The sequence below is a fragment of the Branchiostoma belcheri genome, unplaced genomic scaffold, assembly GCF_001625305.1.
Source record: "Branchiostoma belcheri isolate BF01 breed outbred unplaced genomic scaffold, Haploidv18h27 scaffold64, whole genome shotgun sequence".
Taxonomy (NCBI): domain Eukaryota; kingdom Metazoa; phylum Chordata; class Leptocardii; order Amphioxiformes; family Branchiostomatidae; genus Branchiostoma; species Branchiostoma belcheri.
The window spans coordinates 1628203-1648757 of NW_017804287.1; the positions used below are offsets into that span (position 1 = coordinate 1628203).

Consider the following 20555-nt stretch of genomic DNA (forward strand, 5'->3'; position numbering starts at 1 on the left):
AAAGCTTTTTAGGGTAATATGTCAAGTAAATGAAGACAGTTTTGACGAACTGGTGTTTTGTATTGTCATAACCCTTTCTTGCCCTCTGTCTCCAAAGTTGGGAACAGCACTTTTGCTTATACATGTATCTAGTGTCGCGCTAAAGGACAAAGCAGTAATAGTCATAAAAGCTGAGAAATGCCCTTAATTCCAAAAAGACTTTCCAAAAATATTTCGTCAGATGCCTAATTGCTAGGTTGCACAACTACCTTGTTGCAAAACGTGCAAATTTCAGTTGTTACCAAATGTCTGATAGCTTTACGATACTATTGACACGTTTTAGGCTCTAAATAAAAAAAAACAATATGCTTAAAGCTAACAAAAAGAACTGACACAGCAAGCTGACTTATTAATGTGTTCTCCTCGTGATTTTGCCTTCATAAGCTCTGGTGTAAACCATAAATGCCACGAACATGATTCAAAGCAAACTGACTATCGATTTGAGAGTACCTTATTATCCTTACATCTTCTGTCTTTTTCGTCTGTTCTCATGCAGTAATTCCTTAACTTGTCGGCAGTAATCTAGACATTATCTCACAAAGGTCACACGATCAATAAAGCAAAGGAAGCAAGGATGTACGTTTGCGAGCTTGTTATGTTAGATTCTTTAGAATATCTAAGACGGCTACTGATGCTTACACCTAATTCCTTAGTCGGCTTATGTAAAAAAAGTACCTAGCTTTGTTACAGACGTCTTCTCGAAACGAGTATAAAACCAGAGAAGTCGTGTTTGAGGATACACATTCACCTTGAGTACGTTAAAGAGCCCAGTACGCCTATTAAATGAATATGCGTTCGCCCTGGCGTGAGTAGATGTAATTTATCAATCTTTCTAGATGTACAAATGTGATAATAACTAAATGCTGCTTACGATAGAAGACTAGGCACCTTGATATCCAAATATGCATGTAAATCCTAAGTGAATATATACAAAGCGTTATTTCCTTACAACCTCTTCCTTTGTCTCCAAAGCTTAAGTTAATTTTTCTACTTTGCTAAGGTATATTTAAGGCGTGTTCTTTTATACGTGTGTCTCTCTCGTCTTGTGTTCATACATTGCTTTCGTTGTACTCCCTATATGTTGCCGTGTATACTACCATGGGTGAACGTCCATTTACTACGAAAGGAAACTGTTGACTTTTATAGACAGTGATGTAAAGGATCGTACCTATAAAATTTTGCCCCAGAAATCGTAGCTTTTTGTAGGTTTTCTAAACGTCTTGTTTTTTTTTTCTACCTTGTTCAGACTGTACTAATCAACATGTACATTTTACAAGAATCGAGAGTTTAGACATGAAGACAAGCTTAAGATTTTTTTCTTGTAATGCAGGTGCATGACTGTGTATTCTACATATAACAACAAGTCATGACCGTCGAAGTTACAAATTGTTTCTTGTAGTATAAGTCATGTAAAATGTCTAAGGTATCTCGCACGAATACTTCAGTTTTGTAGCTAATGTTAACAACAGATAGATATACATGTAGTTTGGTCCCATGTGAGTGCACTTTTCTCCAAAATGTTTCCATTATATGGCCGTCTGTTGACAGTAGGGGTAGCCCATGATCATGTTCTCGGGAACCCTGTTCCAGTCTAGCCTCTTGACGGGAGTCCTTGTGGCGGGGGTACGCGCGGGGGTGTGGGGGATGCTGACTGGTGGAGGGGGCTCCGGTCGCACCAGGGGGGCTGACTGCTGCAACCATTGCTCAATAGCCCACCGCTCCTGCTTTTCCTACATAGGAATGAATAAGTGTCAAGGCAACAGACTAATCATGTTTTTTAATATACAGTTTATCTTCTCTGCTTATTGTTACCGAGATGTTCCGACGTCTAAAAGTATATTTTAGGTTAAGGATTCTATAGGTATACGCTATACAAGGGCTTCGGTAAAATCAAGTAGTTTGACTGTATAAACAGACTTGATCTGAACGCACTTTAATATTGAGTTATTTCAACAATATGAATATTATATAAACATTAACAAGACTACTGCTTGTACGTTGGAATACCTTTAATATATTTGCAGATTTTAGTACGGACTATTATGCTAAAATAAGGAAGCTGGTTGTTTTTCTAATACGCCGGAGAAGGCTTTATAATTAGGCAAGTTCAAAATAAAAATAGAATTATGTCTAAGTAATTGCTAACAGACTTGGACTCGTCACTATTAAGATATTTAAGATCCAGGTTGAAAACAAATCTGATGACTTACCAGCACCGCAATAGTGTAAGCGTGTAGCACGGAGATGGCTGTCACCATGCAGCACAGAAACCCTCCCCACGCCACCATGAACGACCAGCCGTAGGTCCAGCTGTAGGGCTTCTGATCTTCCGGGCCAATCTCAATCGAGAACCGGAATATTGTGATGAACATCATGCGGCTCAACATTCCAGTCAAACCTACACGTAGAAACAAATAGATACAGCATTTTTTTAAAAGGTGTTACATACAAATTAAAGCACCAGAATTTTGTACTATGCGAATCAAGGCAGCATATAGCATAGTATGAGACCTGCATTAATACAAGATGGCGGAGATTGCCTAAGGCATGACGGGAAACTGATGATGACTACGGTATCAGGGAAAATAAACACCTGGGACGGTTACCCCATGTGGTTTTTGAAAATAAAGATTTTTTTCTCCACAAAATGACAAAATATGGCACCTACAAACAAGAAAATATGAAGAGATAGTGACTAAGGCCTTATGGGTACTGAATAGGGCATCGTGGGAATGTATATTCGTGAGATAGTGGGTATCAATAAAGGGTGCTTCTGAGCAAGGTCGTTGGAAATTGAATAAGAAGTTTTGATAAACAATGCCATTCCACCTATCGTACTTACGGGATTAACTAGCACTTACCAGCAAGGACAGCCAGCACGGCTGTAATGGCTGTAACCTTGGGAGACGTCCCCGGTCGACAGCAGGCCGCCATGTTGAATACGGTTCCGAGCATCAGTAACAAGATGGACAGCAGTTCCAGGCCAATAGACATGTACATTTCGTCTGCATACCATAAAAAATATCTGTGACATTTCTTCTTGCATAATCCTTAGTAGTCTGCTCATAGCTAGTTAGCCTCCACCAGGCCTTTCTACGGGAATATGGATCGTAGCATTCGGGTACAATTGGCCAGAGTCAGACCGCAGAAGGTTCTTTCTTCACCTCCAATCAAACGCCAAGGCTGCCAAACTCCCCTAGCAAATATTCTCCTATGCATACCCAGCGTAGTTAGTCTGGTAGTGACTAATAGCCAATCACAAAAATAGCCAAGAGCCAATTAACATTGCACTTTTATAGGATAGCACTTTGCCCTGATTCTTCAACACTTGAGAGCTTTTAGTTGCTTTTGTTTGTTCTTTATACCAGCGCCTACAATCATTGCCTGGTTTTGTCAATGATAAACCCATATTTCTTTCTTTAGTTTCCAATTCAGGAGAAGGTTGCTTGAGGGATATTAAAAGACCCAAGCTATTTCATTTAAGTGCAAAGCTCAAGTTTTCTTTGTTGCCTTTAGCGCCTCGGTGTCCTTGGTAAGGATATCTCAACAGAAAATCTTCCTCCGCGGCAAGTTTTGCAATCCCTCGAGGGACAGCGAGTCACTCATTACCTTCTCAAGTCGCTATATTGACTGCTGTGACGTGACTATCAGCTCGCACCTTAAAAGAGTATAATCACACCGGAAGACTTCTTGATGCCTCAGTAATTTCTGTCTTTTAAATTGCGAACAAACCAAACAAAATTACCCTGCAAAATTTTGCCTCTTCCTGCCAGTGTGACTAAAAGCACCCCCGGAGCCACACTTAACCGAACTTTGGTATTTCCGGAGAGAATATATCTGAGAAACATGTAGGCACAGGTCCAAATTGCTGCAATAGACGCTCAGCATGCATCTAGCGGTGTTGTCTGGGTGTATTGTATATGTGCTCGGCTCCGTGTTCTTTGTGTTGCATGGTAGGCTTTTATTTGAGTCAAACTAAACATCAAGGGAATTCTTCATCATTGTAGCAACACGTTTGACTAATGGTCTGTAATTCTAATTAACGGGACCAACTTGGTAATTTCCAAATCGTTCGGTAGCACCTTTCAATAATTGTACCATGTCATTACTCGTTATGAGTGATTGTTCCTGAAACAGATTTTTGATAATGTAAAGGATGTTTTGCACATTTCAACTCATAATTATGACGATACTGAAGTTCGAATGAAACTTTGAGTAAATAAAGTCGATCACAATACGTGGTTTTAAAATCCAAAAACTTGGTATGGAGAACAGTCGATCCACTAAATGGACAGCACTTTGTCTAGCTACTAAATTGTCATGTTACTTTTTTTTAATTTTCGTCTCCGTGCTTTTCCTTTAACAAGATTACATCATAAAACATTGGTTTCCACGCAATCATTACTGGATAAGCGCTATTGAGCTAAATTTGATACTTTTGTGGTCAATCCAACAGGTTCAACTCTCTTTTTTACGTTCAAGCATCAGTTGTATTTATTTTTAGACCTCATTTCGCCACTGCGGCTCCTTATATCTGGGAAGTCGTTTGGTCAAAAAGTTTGTCAAGTTTATCTAAATGTACATCTTTATTCCTTGACCTTGGGTAGGGCGTCGATATCTTGTAATTAAATTGCGAGAGGACCCTCAGAAGATCGAACATTGACCTAACGGTCACGACAACTATGTCCATGCTACCGAAGCGTACGTTTGAACTGACGGAGATAACGGAATTTACACGGACATGTAATCACGAAGAGAACTCGAATCAATACCTGCGTAACACCAACTAATACACATAAATTGTGATTGCCAGTAGATATATTGGCTGCCAGCACGCTGGACTGATCGTGTACTTACTTCTCTCTCCGTCTGGGATCATCGCCAGTATCAGGGTGCAATTTTCGGCTGCAGAAGAAAGAACAGGAATTGTTAATGCACAAAGTGGGGTCGTGTGGCGTAATGGTAGAGTGATCGTGAACCAGTAGGTCCATGGGTTCGAACCCTGCCATGCCACTGATCTGTTGCCATTAGAAAAGGCACTTTACACGACTTTCCTCAATTAACTCAGGTGAAAATGAGTATTGTTTTGTCCTCTGTGTTGGTGGAGAAAAAGTTGAGAAAACTTGATTGTGCCATCACCATGTGTTGTCGACAGAAAAATTAATGCACATAAAATATCTGGTATGAAGTCAAAATGGGCCTGATATTGATTGATTAATATCAAGAGAATTGAAGATTAGTACAACTCTGTCGAGATACAGTTTGATGAAAAATTTATATGAGCCATGTTTATCAATTCAAATTAGTTTCATTAGTTTCGTTTCATTCAAATCGTTATGGTTTGTACATCGTATTCAATGACATTTAACGTCTGATAATAATTCTCATCTGTCGCATGATCATTGTTCTAGACGTAGATTCACTAGAACGTGGATTAAACAGTAATAAAATAAATCATACATATACATTTTTATACTGCAATGTATTTCATTATGATAATTGGCATAATGTAGTTCACGTGCAGCATTGCTAAAATGTTGTGAAGTTATACTTTTATAAACTGAGGGGCGCTCTCAAGTGCATTGTTAACTTCTTCTCTAGCTTCAGAAGAGCAGAAGACGTATAGTGAAGGTCGCGTGAGGAGAAGCTGCTGTGGAAATACGGCGAAAAGACCGCGACCAGTTTAATGGGCAGAGCGATACGTCAGTGCCACCCTGGTGACGATGAGACGCCGTGTGCTGGCGGGCGATTAGGCGTATCACCCCCGAGGATCTCCGCGCCTTGGAGGGTTAGCATTCGTCTTGTGCGGTTTGGGGACTGGGAAAGACGAATGCAGCATGTTAGCTGAAGTAAATGAAGACATTTGTCCGCCAGGTACCGAGGCAGAACGGATGGGTCACCGCACTCAATACTCCTGCGGCGTGTGCTCCTCGTGGCAATCTCATATGACGTGGATGATTGAATGTTCCATAGGGAATGCATTAACAACTTCCAAAAACCAAACCAGATGAACCATGACAACTTTTCTTAGCCCATCATTCACAGCACTTATTGAAGAACTATTTCTTTAAGACGATAAGACGGTCACTGTAGAGCTATTATAGATATCATGCCGTCATAGTTTGTATTATCCTGTCTAAACCAATCCCATGGGTTGCAGTTTCCTGTCTTTTTTTGTAACGTCGTGATGCCAAGCTCAGACTTCTTCATCTCTAATGCATTAGCACATTAAGAATGTCATCAACAAAGATGGAATCGACCTGGGGGCAGGAAGTGATGACGCAGATTCAGATGTTACCTGTACATCAATGTATGGCTGAATAGAATTCAGTTCAAATCACCAACACCACAGCCGGGGGCCATGCCCTGTGCCATGGGCAGTCTCTAGATCATTTACCTGCTGAACTGTAGTACAAAGATGTCCTTTTGTGTAACAATTAAACGATTTATGACAGCTATTTGCATTGGTAGGAAATCTTCCTTCGAGACATTACTGGTATTTTTCTTTGAGAAATATTACTAGTAACCGTCTTCCTACGGTTGGGGAGGGGGGAGTTATCAGCTAAATACATTCGCATTGATTGACAGTCGGCCTGCCGCTGCAAGAGTACAAGCAGATGCTGTAATTGAGTAACAATTAGAATCTAATACCGCTGTACCGATGCTTTGCAATAAATAAAGTACTTCCCCATAAAAGTATAACCCGTGCCGGTAGTACCACAAAAAATGCAATAACGAAAGGTTAACATCTTACATTTTGCACCTTCTGATAATGGATGACATTGAAAAATTATACACTTCAAGTTATAATGATAACGTTTGAGAGACTTGGTTCAATTTTTCAATGACTCATTAATTATTCAGACAATACATCAATCCATGAAGATAAGATGTAACTGTAATTTTGAAATATAATTATGTAATTACGTTGCCCCCAATTTCTGTCGGCGTCAAAATTACATAAACCGAACGTAATCATAGTGGTTACAGGCACAATGATGACTTAGTGGTGGTTAAGATAATGTTAATAATTGCATAATTGATCTATCAAACTGCGAAACCGTCCTTTTGATGCGTTCAGGTTTGTTTTTATCAACATGAATAGCAAGCATGACAACATATTCGTTTCGGTAGATTACATGTCGAAGTCGGTAAATGTTAAAACAAAAAAGTCAAAGACTATTTTATTACCACCTTCACGGAGGTAATGTTTTCTGTATATGTGTCTATGCGTGCTTGATTGTGTGTTCTTAGAGTTGAGGGACAACGTGAGAATAAAGGAATTTCTTAACCACAAACAACAAAAGGTCAGACACAGAGGAGTAGGTCCCAGTAGCTTGTCGTCGGAAGCCAGCCGTTAGTTGGCCTCGATTCTGTTAGCCCGAGGCCAAAATACATAGACGTAATAGATATATGCCCAATGATTTAAACCAAAAAAATTAAAAATCTAACCTAGGTATGAAATCTCAGACTTCTTGATCATAATATAATAAGTATGTTTATAAGCAATAAGAAAAAATCTAACAATGTTCTTTTTAAGCCTCGATACCTCTAGCAATTGTAACAGATACAGGTTAGGATTCAAAAAGAGAAAAGAGGATTTGTCTCAATTAGTCATTGATATTACCTTACACTACAATATTTTTCATCCGTAAGGCATTGCAGTATATGCAGTGTGGTCAAATGCAACATCTCTCCGGAGAAGTATGACGTTGTCTTTCAGTCAAAGAATTCGAACACAATCTATACACCATGTATCGGAGAACAAGATATCAAACATGTCTCTTGCGATGTCTGAGTTTTCCATTTTCTAGATGAGCCTCAGTGGATTACATCTCAGCCAAAGATTCGACGTTTTGGGCTCTATTGGATCAAAAACCATCGACTTGAGGGATTACGAACTTCCATTATATTCTCAATCAAAAACGTGTTGCAATACTTTATCGATTTTGGTAGCGTCTGGCCCATACCTCATTTTGTCCCGTAATACATTTGAGGTTAAATGTCAAGAACGAAAAAAATACGTGTAAGGATATGATCTGGAATATAAGGATGGTGGCATATTATACATATCTTAAAAATATACGACTCATTCGGTGATTCTACATATAGTGAAAGCAACCGTCCGTCAAGTTTAACTAATGGAATTACTCTCTGTTATCAGGAAAGTCATCCTAGTGCAAAAACATATTTTTGTTCATCAGATATGCATTCTCTGAACAATCTCAACTGCAGGATATGTGTAATTCTAGTATTTTAAATTATATGCTAGAACTTATTGTGCAAACTCTGGGTTTGTAGTCTCTCCGTAATGGCTAAAGTGCATGCAGCAATGATTGATAAAAATAATGGCCACTCGTAGACGCAGACGTGCTACAAAATCCAGCACTTCTTTCGGCTCAGGCAACCAGACGCCTGTGACGTGTGTACATCGTCTGTTCCTACGGGTTTGAAAAAAAAATCGACCTTTTAGAAACACTGTTCCTTCTATTTCTAGTCCTATAAGGTCAAAAGTTCACTCTGGATGGTTGCACATCAAGCAAAATTTTACGCCCTGCTTTGAAAATTGTATCTGCAGATATTCTAAGAATTGTAAGATCTCCTACAGTTTCTGTCTAATGAAGGTAGAAGATGGCCCCAACATCCTGCGCTTATCAACTTTATACGCCACCGGGGAAAACGGCGCGTGTGTAGTCTATTTGTTACGGTGGAATCTGGTTCAGAAGACCTTGGACAGCCGGCATCTTGGGGATCTAACATCCCTCCTGCCAGCGTAACTCTTACCTAGGACACCTTTGTGATCTTAGCTTTTGCCACTGACATACCACAATTTGCTGAGACCGTAAGCACTTACTGCCTTATGGCCAGCAATAACCATTAGGGAATGAGTGATTTCTTCACTCTTCCAGGGACAGTGCACGTGTGAAGAGGGTGTTACTGCTTCACAAGTAGGGGGAGAATAGAAAGCTTCTGGGGGCAAAAGGGAGCTCTCTTCGGATACTTTATGCAAAGCGTGCAATGTTAAGTGGAAAAGGTCATTGTTCTATATGCCACAGATTGTTTTAACCTCAACGTAGATGATGCTAGAGGTCTATCATGTCAGAAATGTACATAGCGTATGTGAGCTGGGTCATGAGTCATGTTGTCGTAACAGCCATTGATATATGTACACGAAAACAACATGATTTAGCTGGATGACAAATTTCAGACATCTACGCCAGGGGGATTTGAAACCAGGAGAGTTAGCAGACTGAATTTTCTGTGGCGGTCTATATATTATTAAGAGCCTCAAGCAGTCTGACTGATTCAACAATACAAAAGAAGATAAGCATACGTCTAGACATCATTCACTGTAACTATAATATATGATTTGAATGACAAATAGGAGATAAAAAATCGATCTTTGAAAGTCAATGTCATAATGAAATTATGAAAGAAGTTCACGATCTATGCTAGATTAGAGTTGCATCAATATGTTTAATTTTCTATCTGTCATCAAGGGTATGTATGATTTATGAACGTGAATTTTATCCACCAGGCACCGAATTGTAGATATGCACAATCTAAGATGAGATTCCCGGGACGACCTATAATTAAAATGTGCCTACAGCAGGTGGAGCTAACGGCGGCATAGCTCACTCATCAGTCACCGCTGGTGCCTTGGTTTTGTTTCTAAGACAGAGTTTCAGGAATGTCACAATATTTTTGATTTGACAAAATAAAAAAAACACTACTAGTAAAGAAAAAACCATGAGGATCAAAATCTGTTCAGTTTTATTTTGATTCTCGTTACTTGAGTTATTTGCACTGGAATAAAGTTTTCTTACACACCTGAACACACACACACACACACGCATGCACACGCGCATTCTCCTGATGTATCGAAATTTTATTGCCATTATAAATCTTATGGTATTTTGAGCAATAAAACCCTGCCACATATCATGTCATTTTTTCATCTAAAACGGGCGTGGTTCTTAGAACTATGCATGTTGATAAATCAAACGATGAAAGCTTCACTTCTAAGATATGTGATCAGTACTTTGCTTAAATACCCGATAAATGTCAAATTTTCAACTGTATTCAACTTAACATTGTGGCTTGTGTCTTATTGATGTAATCAGAAGGACGTGTTAGCAAACCACTGTAATTCTTCATGACAGTTCACGATAGATTGTAAACTAGCTAAAGAGGCGCATTAGCTGGTGTCTGCGGGATATTTCCCTTGAGTGTCTTAATTTCTCCTTCATTACGGCGACTCTAAACGTCTTCTCTATACGTTCAATAAACAAAATTTACTTAGAGTAAAAGATCGGGGACAAATAGGGACGAGTACTGCTTCCGATTACAGAACTGTCTATTTTCGCTTTGTCATCTTGTACATAAAATCCTGCATCAGAATGTCTTCACAATATACTGGTCTATTGTCTATGTCTGACAAATGGTGTCTTGTAAATCCCTCTCTACGCAGTGCTTATCACATTTAACCACATCATCGTTTATGTTGGCAAGTCCTAACGTAATTTTAGCAGTTGCAACTATAGCTTTGTTTTTTTTTTTATATTGGCCATCTTTTTTTTTCTTGCAAGGTTCTATCGACACTGGTCAAAACAGCACTGTAAATTATTTGACTGTCTTTTTTCGACTAACGCCATGAGTGCAGTAAGAGCAGCCGCTGATAGCATTACACACTTAACTTGCGATGTTCGCATTGTCATTACGTCTAGAGTAGGTACCCATTGGGCCGTGTGCTGCCGTGAGATAGCGGGGTACGAAGCCGCATGCAATTTTCTGTGTATCTCCGTTACAATCAACATTTCTCAGAAGGCATTAGCTGCTTTTAATAGATTAGGCTTCATCATTTGTCTGCGCGACGTAATTAGTAAAAGTGAGACGGAGAAAATCATCGTCGACGCCATATCAATGTAAGTACAGCGGTGGCGTTTTTAGTACCAAGGGCGCCGTATTCGTCATTGCAGTCTTGGCTGTATGTCAAGACATTTTATGATAAGCTAATGCTGCATGATTGACATTCGCTTGCTTTCACGCAGTATGACTAACCCGATCAATTTCGTCAAATTGCATTAGCCTATAAGCTCCGTCTCTATTCTATATCAAAGTAAATCCAAGATTAGGCAGATTGAATATTCGTACAATGACTTATGGATTAGATATAAAAAGATATATCCCTCGACTACTTATGCAAGTCCCAGGAGAGTTTCAAGTCTATCTGGTTCTGCTATCTTTGTGTAACTTTTGAGTGTTAAATGCGCCACTGGCGATGTGGTAAATGTGTCCCTGGGGTGTTTTCAACACGTAGAGCCAAAAGGTATAGTTAAAAGGTAATATAGCGGTTCAGACAACTTTATCCAAAGAAAGAGATAAACACGAGACTCTCTCTCTCTCTCTCTCTCTCTCTGTGTCTGTGTGTCTGTGTGAGCGCGTGCGTGCGTGTGTGTTTGTTGCTTTCTGCACGTCTCTTTTCCTACATCCTCTACGTCTCCCTTCCTCCCTCCCTCTTTCTTTCTGTCTGGCTTCTTGGCTTTCCAATTTTATTCAATGCCAATTAGGCATAGGGCCATTTAAGAGCAATGCTTTCGTATTAACGAAAAACCGTATGCACCTTCAAGCAAATCAGAGGACAGAAAAAAACAGGGCGAACCGATGAATCCAAACACAAAACGATAAATTACTCATCAATACTGTTACGGTGACTTCATACATGACTGATGCTGATGGCGTGATGTTGGACAGGCACAAATGGATCCAAGACTTGTCAATAATGCTGACACTAAAACTAATGGCTCGGTGTGTAGCAGGCGTCTGATAGATGACTTAATTCTACGGCACTTGGAGACCTGTCCCAGCGGCTGATGCGATAGTCCATTACTACTACTTACTACGTGTCAAAAAGGCTCTGTCGTCAGTTTATCTGAATTTACCACACCCACTCCACCGCCCACACTTCTTCAGCTCAACTTTTTGAAGTGATCCGTTTGGCTTTACGTGTTTCCCTTTAAGCAAAGAAAATAGTTGAGCCAGGGGGGCAGTCTAGAAAACATATCAGACATTGAATTACTAAGATAAAGTACCAAATTACTTAAATAACTCAGATACCATAATAGCAACAGTTTGCACAAAAGATAAAGTAATTCATTCATTCATCATGCCATTCATTTGGACAATGAGGCAACCCGTTAATGCTAAGTCTTTCACATTTATGTAATATGTACAGGTATTAACAGTTCCGTGTACAGTATTGGTTGTAATAGGATGTTTTACAACTTCAGCACGATATTTTTGTAATTTTGGGTAATGGTTGCAAAAAATTAACATAATTCAGGTACCCTGAAATTGAAATAGCAAACTTGTCTACAGAAAACATTGGTCAATATTGACAAACTATGGATGTATACATTTTCCTCGTTGAATCAAGAAAACTTGGATCGTTTCAAAGTGAACAGTATAGTCACGGATGCAGAAAATATATTAACCATTAGCTTTGATAAAGTTAGGAAGTCTGAGGAAGAAGGCCCAGAGACGAGTACAGTGTACAGTGGAAGAACATCATCGGTGGCCTATACCTTGGCAGGGGGAAGGGCCTAAGTAAAGTAAGTTTGCTAAAGATAAGTGCAAAATTGTCTTCAGGCAAAATTGACCAGGTTACTCATCTGACCAGATGTACATGTACGTGCTTTCTGCACACATAGTTCTGTAATCTAGGTTTACTGAAGGGAAGAATGTTTTATAGTATACCGTATTCCGGTCACCTAAATACTGTCATGTTCGTTTCACGCAAGAACCAAGCAAGTAATTGCATTATGTCTGCCTGAGAAACTATGGAATTGTACACGTGCTTTGTTTACAAGATTCTAGTTAACAAATTGCCATGAATTGTCTTTTTTGTACATCAAAACTCTAAATACCACATGAAGCCTTTGTAACGAAAGTTGCCTATGCACTAAAAAGTATTGGTAAATGTCGAGTATAGCTGAGCTTTATCGCCATCAACAGTAAGGTTCTTTATTATTCAACCTTTCTTGATTCTATCAAGAAGTTTTGAGTACTAACCATCGACATATGGAGTTGGCAAGACCTTTATTATGTACTATAAGTTCTACTGAAGCATTTCTGGCTTTATAGCTACATACTTCATATCATTAATCCCCTGCCCAAACTTCAAATACAAGGAATGCTGTATAAAACAATTAATACCTTCACCTTAACACGATCACCATAATGAAAACTCAATAATAAATGTCGTCTTAGCAATAGAATGAGTCTGTTGAACCCTTTAGTCGTCCATTTAGTAGTACAGTCACGGTTTTAAAAGATCAATTTAGATGCTCGCTGGTCTATAACGGTCACCAGATGCGGTTTTGTGGAATTCCCAATGGGAGACTAGTTTCAGTCTAAATGGATGATCTCTTGCTAATGGTGGCGCCAAATTGACACGTTGATGACAATATCATCTTACACGAGTAGCGTTCAGTCAAGCAAAAAACCTAATGCTGACTAGTGCAAATCATACGGGGTAAGCCGATATTTGCATGAGAGCTCAAACTTGTGATGTTATTATGTTATATATGACCGACCACGTAGTATAAGACGTTCACTAATGCCCATACGTACGACTAACTACATATCCGAGCCAAGGACGTTAACTTTCAGTTGTTTCTTGTTGCTTTGACCATGCTTAAGCATGTGGTATATTAGAAAGTTCTAGTGAAGCAGTTTTTAGAATCACAAGTAACCTATAGGACATTTTTGACTGGCAAACATATCAGTATATAACTTTCGTGACACAACAATGTCCAGCAAATTATCAATAGACTGTGGGGGATTTTGTATGGTAACGTTAATAATACCTTTCCTTACACTCAACCGACAATGCATCTAGAAGCATCTCATGACTGTATTTATTTTGGGGAACGTTTTATTTTCTGTTAGGCATGTGTAATTCACAAGAAAAAACTAGTTTCCCTTCCATATCATCTCTCCATGGGTATACCCGGTAATAAATTCAAACTCTTCCCCATCCATCCTAACCCCCTTTACAATCTTTCCACGTAACTTCCTACAACCATTTGCTGTTCGTCGATCTGCACTAGAGCACATTGCTCAATTCTGGAATTACCTACACGGAGCGTCGAGCTAAAAGGACGTACAGACATTATACATTACATTAGCAGAGCTTTTAAGCCTTACGTTTACTACGTAAGGAACACCTTTGCCTTTGGCAATATCGACTTTAGGAAGTTGAGAACATAGAATGTCTAGGCCACATACAATCACATACTGCATTAGTATTGGTAGAGTGTGGGTTACATACGCTAGTCTCCGCCAGACTCCTTTTCAGACTGAATATAAATAGTAGAAATCGGCCTATTAGGAATGTAACTGGCCAGGGGAGTTAGGCACTTGCAGGCAAATTTGCCCCTCTGTGACCAGCTGACTCCCCTGGCCAGTTACATTCCTTTTAAACCTATTTTCTACTATTTATTCAGCCTATATAAGAGTCTGATGGAGACTATTAAACATACGCCGAATAGAAAACGTTCATATATAAAAGAAGCTGCGCGGGGTGCAATTTATATTATTATATCATATTAACTTCTGCCCGTTTGACCCAGAATTACCGCGGTACCGGCAGACAAGGGCACGATGCTTGACACAGCCAGCTGACAAACGACCGTCATGGTTAGGGTTTCCCCCAAATTCAATTGGCGTGCATTAAGCTGCCCAGCGGTGAGAAAACACCCACATCACGGCCTGACCTTCACAGTCGGTTTAAGCGATTCGTTGATCAAGCGATTCTTCACGTGTTACTCACTTCCTTTGATGTCGCCCATAGCGGTGGGCGTGTGAAGCTTTTGCATCGAAAAGGAGATTTCTTTGAGTCGGCATCTGCCCTTGTGAGAATGTTGACACACTGCCTACATTATATTAAAAGAAAGAGATAAGCTACTTGAAATAGTCACCAACATGTTCCCTAGCTTTATTTACTTTTACGGTCTACAAAAAACTGCACTTCGATTAACATCTCCAAATTCATATATTTTTCAAATTGTCGGACATTTCTTACTCCACTCAGACTGAAAAGACTGCACACTGAAGAGAAATAAACCTAACAATAACCATATTAGAGATATCATTAGTACATTTAGTAGTATTGTTTTAGTGTTAATTCTAGTGTTCATCGTTATTGTATGTTATTATGTCATTGCAATTATCCCTCGGGCATTTATTTGCAATAAACCTATCATAAACCAGTGCAAATGCTCGTTTCTATCGTGCTTATATATATGCGAATGCCTTACTAGTATGTCAATTGTACACTCACCTTGACATTACATGCACTGATACTAGTGGTTCAATTTAATCTTGTACCAGGCCAGCGAAACGTGTGGAGTTAATTCAATGCAATACGATTTCTACACGTTGGACTTCGATACATCAATGATTAAGAGGGAATGGGTGTTTCTCGCAAAGTGCAAATGTAGATACTGTTTTTATAGATACAGTTAGCTAGCACCCGTTGTATAGCTCGAAATAATGTGCTAGCATCTCGCTTCAAGCAGTTACAAAATAGTCCTGTAGTGTACAATGGTCATTACACTTTATCATATTCGTCTCTCTATTCTGAATGGCGCCATATTGATATACAACATTCTGTATATTTGCCTAGCTGTAATTGTGAAAAAACGTAATGTAAACTACTGTAAAATGTCCATTTGGTTTCTTCTATGTTTAGATTTTAACAGAGATTGAACCGTACGTTTTGGAGCCAGTGGTTTTAACATACCGCTAAGCTTAAGGTTTTATGACCAGCAGGGATTTTCTTCGTTGAATATTCGTCCCAGAAATCTACTTATGCCGCCTCCTAATGACCAGGCTGATGTAGATTCATCTGCTACAGCGGATGTACAATCCTTTTATGCCCTACTTGATCCACATCCATTTATCAAATGCTTCTAGATCCCATCTCTTTTTTATCATTTCTCTCCAAAACAGATTAAGGTAGCACATGGCTTGTACCTTTGTTGGTATCTCACCACATTGACCGACATTGCCCTCTTTGAAGAGCGCTCAAGAACAAAGTTGAGAAGATTTTTTTTCTTGTTTTGCATTTTCATTGCTTTTATTTCCCTCCCGCCCCCCGAATTTCGATCGCATTGGTCAACATTGTAAAATATTATTTCATGAAACTCATTTATCATAGATGGGCTACGTGCAAACGTCATACGATTGCTAAAAATATTAATCTTTGTATTGCAAACGGCAGATGGGTTAATAAGTGGAAATTATACTAACATGATATAAAATTTATAGCCCCATGTGGCAATGCATCATTTTAATGCCTTCAATTTCACGCCACGCTACGGCCCAATGCAAATACAAAATTTCTAAACCATATAGTTTATATTCATGTAGCTGTAACATAATAGCCATCTAAATATATGCCATTTTAGTTAACTCGAATTTTGTAAATGACGTTAGAAGGTCAAAAGTGTGGTAATTTGATACATTATATTTTCTCTTTACGATTTGTCAAACGCAAAAATCAATACACATGTTCAAGCATACTTTTCTAATATTGAATTATTCATATTCTTTGCTACAGCGAATTTATCTTACCTCTCTGTGTACAAGTTTCAGTCTTCACTTCAGAAAGCACCCTTATGACGAATTGGTGTTAAGCATTAAACGTATCTGTCTACATGAGTGCATATTTTATGCCAAAGTGAATCAAGTCGTGAAATAAAATAACTGGTTAACCAGTCTTGTATGCTTGTACATTTTCTTGTACCCGATAACTCAATCAATACGCAATAACAAGTTGTAAAGTTACGGTTGATGAAATGCTAGAAGACCATTTGAAGAGTTTGGTAACTAGCAGTGACCACGCCATACTTTAGTTCATTAATCATGAGTGAAATTACATGTCATTTAGAGGACATATGGGAATCTGCCGGTCCAGGTGATTTATCTCACATCACACCTAGGGGCAACTTGATACAAAATACAGTTACTGACTCTTGGGGAGGCACTTCAAAATAACATTGTGTGTTTCCAAATACTTTGAAATATATGAAATTTCACCCTACTTTAACCCACGTTGCAAGTTAGTACTACCTGGAATAACATGATGTAACACCTAGCGCCAGTGCACAGTAAACCAGTCATATTAGCCCCGATGGAGATGACAGACGGTCATCGCGAAACGTCGGGGCTTAAGCAAATAGTTGTGAATGAAATAAATTTACTGTTATACATGGAATACAATTGTTTTGGCATATGGATTATGTATGATTCAGTTTCTACCATGTTGCAAACAATGAATGTTAGGAAATGTAGGAATAGTTCCATTCCCCAATGGAAATCATCATCGGCATATGTTTTTCGGCTATAATCAATTGATATATGAGCAAATGATCTGGCCCTGTGCGACCAATTATAAATTGTCTAGGCACTCGTTAATTATTGTAAAAGATGGGAAACCGGAAATGATTATCAAGGAAATGGGTGAAAAACAATGACAACGAGAATTTGATGAGAGTGCCCCTTAACTTAGTTTGGAGATATACGAGAGTGTATAGAATTACCGCAGCGTCTTATGAGAACTACAGTTGAAAGGGGATTCTGTAAGAACGCTTTTCTCTTTGAGTTAAATGTAAAAGGGTGAAGAACCGATGGTTTAGTGAAGAATTAACTTATTATACAGTAGTGAGTCAACTCAAAAGCCTATTTGTAAACGTACACTGAACTATGAATTAAAGAAAGATACTGCAAAAAGTATACTGGACAGGTTTATGATAGCAAACTTGATAAATCTAACCTATTGAATTATTAAATATAAAAAAAATCATTAAAAAAGTTCTCCAATAATTTGTCTAATGTGAATCATATCCATTAGAACGTGTAAAGAAGTAACAAACCTTGACTGAATTCCTCTATCTGCTTGCATTCCTGCCAATAGCCGCTGTGGAAGGTTGTGTAGTAGGCGACTTCCTTGGGTGCCTTGGTGGTTTCGTTACTGGCGGCCTGTTCCCGGGTGTGCCTGTGGAGCCCGACCGTCCAGTGTGACGTGACGAACGCCGTGCAGGACAGCGCGATGGTGGCCACGAACAGGACCGACGCCAGCCGGATCAGGTGGAAATACGCACCCATCGTGCCGGCTGCAAGTCACGCAAGCAAGTCACGGAAAGCAAAGACTGATCTCCAAGAGTAGTGACGATGGCGAAACAAAATCCAATCTAGCTACCACACACACAATGTTTACATCGATTCCTAACCTCTAAAAAATAGTAACATGGTAACAAGAACATGGATGACTTCCTACAAAAATCTATGCCTTACAGCAAGGCAGGTATTAAAAGTAGTGACGTTTGCAAAATAAGATCTCTACAAGCTACCAAATACACAACGTTCACGACAATTTCTTCCCATTAAAACACTAATATCGTAACAAGAAACCTGGAAAAAGCTTTGACTTACAGCTCTTACGTCAGATTGTACACTGCATTTTTTGTACTGCTTGCCTTCACTTAAGCTAAACAAAAATTTATGAATCGTATGACCACAAAGCAGGTTAAGAAGGCGAATGAAGTACCCACTCACCATGAGCCTCAAAGGAGCAACCGATACTTGCAGCATATCACAGAATCTGCAGCTGAAGAGAACTTACCTCGTCTGTAGGAGATGAAGTGAACACGGCGTTTTATATAGCCGCGGCTCGTGCTATGTACAACGAGTGTTGTGACGGCCTGCGTTTTACCGGGAGTTGCTCTGACGGGAAACCCGGAGGCTGTTACTGCACTCCCAGTGGGCAAACTCTCTGCACACGGTACTACTAGACACCGCGGGAGGCCAGATACCGTGACCGGTCTTTACTGTCAACGGGAGTGCCGCTTCCAACGAACTCGTTCAGCCGCACACAGTTGAATGTGAAACAAGAAGCGACCCAATCTTCCCTTATCGAAGAGCAGTACCCTTTGATGCCATTCAGTCTGGGAGTTAGAGCTTTTTTAACGTACGCGCGGACACTCGTTACCATCGACCGTTAGGTGATGGACGCCCGATAGCGTTGGTGATGCCGGGGGAAGCATTCGTCATCCGCTGACGGGATCGAGCAGGATTCCCTCGGGGGATATCGCAGACTCGCGCGCCGGCAACCAAACAAATCCTCAAATCAGGTGTAAGATTAAAACCTACTCCCCCGTTGTGTACTCTCTTGTATTTCAGTTCGACGCTGATATGTTAAAGTGCATTAAATGTGCCCTGTGTAAATCCTACATTAAAGCCAATGGTGACAGGCGTAGATGTATTAAATAGGCATCGTGAATACCGGTGTGACCTTTATGCTAGCCATGTGTGACTCTCCTCTGTAGTCTTCAACAAAAGCCCATTTAAAAAGGAAACGCTTTGAATTTACGCCAGAGAACATCAAAGAAAGACTTCCTTTTCAAGGCCTAACTTTCCTCGTGGAAGCATTGCTGTGGAAAAGATAGTAAAGCACACCAGCCGGATGTACATTTATCATTGCCTTTTTCACTAAATTCAAACCAAACTGTTGTAGTGCAATTTATCACCGCTAGATGGACCTGCAATGTAGCAGACCGATTTTAGACATATGGCAAAGAAGCTAGAATCAACTTTATAATTTTACAGCACGCAGTAATGCATTCACTGCCATCAAAATTGATTTTAGCATACAATTATTGACCTTGTTTTAGACCTATTGTCATTTATTTTGATTTTCTGTTATCCATTTCGTATAGTGCAGTAGGTTAAACATATTTTATATGTAAAAATGGCAGTCTGAAACATACATAACTTCAAGGATACCTAAATCTTGCTGACCGACTTGTCTGACCATTTCAAATTCTAACCTTTTCACAATGCGCTATGGATTTCACATGCACTCATGTATTCTGAAAATGCCCTACATACGTGTGTGTGTGTGTGGGGGGGGGGTATAGCTGATAAAATTCTGAATGAGTTCAAAAATATTCAGAACAATTGTCCCCGTGTGTGAAAATGTATCATTTTATCTTGACGAGCTATAAAAAATCTTAACGATGTAAAGGATGTAGACCCAATGGTCATTACAAGTCCTTTGTTGTACCCATTCGCAAGTGCACGTGATTTATTACTGCAGCATTATCACTTTTCCTATTACAATGAGTCTTATTATCGAACATAGAAATATCCTTACAACAAATTTATTGCATTGCATTGCATTGTATTTTGTATACATATAAACTAACAGCGCGCGTGTCTCGTCTAAACACTTTCATTGGCTAGGCGCAGGCCCAATGACTACAAAACCTTTACTAGGTCTATTGCAAAAATTGTAACAGACGTGCGAATTATCATGTTAATAAACTAAAGCTGGCGGGCAAATTGACTGTGGCGGTCTGCGTCTGCTGTGTCAGCGATTTTTGGTAGTCTGAATGACCTACGTTCTATCAGTAACTCTGACACACCATCATGAATCCTACCAACTGCCTGAG

At 39.5% G+C, this 20555-nt stretch overlaps 1 protein-coding gene across 1 annotated transcript; it reads right to left on the minus strand.

Moving 5' to 3' along the window:
- Positions 1-1565: 1565 nt before the first annotated feature.
- Positions 1566-18955, minus strand: LOC109483392 (germ cell-specific gene 1-like protein). Its single transcript, XM_019786398.1, has 6 exons — positions 18728-18955; positions 17979-18218; positions 4897-4944; positions 2901-3044; positions 2250-2437; positions 1566-1769 (listed from the first exon to the last, which is right to left on the minus strand). The coding sequence occupies exons 2-6, from the start codon at positions 18208-18210 to the stop codon at positions 1566-1568; spliced, it is 816 nt and encodes a 271-aa protein (XP_019641957.1). The 5' UTR covers positions 18211-18218; positions 18728-18955.
- Between the last annotated feature and the right edge of the window lie 1600 nt (positions 18956-20555).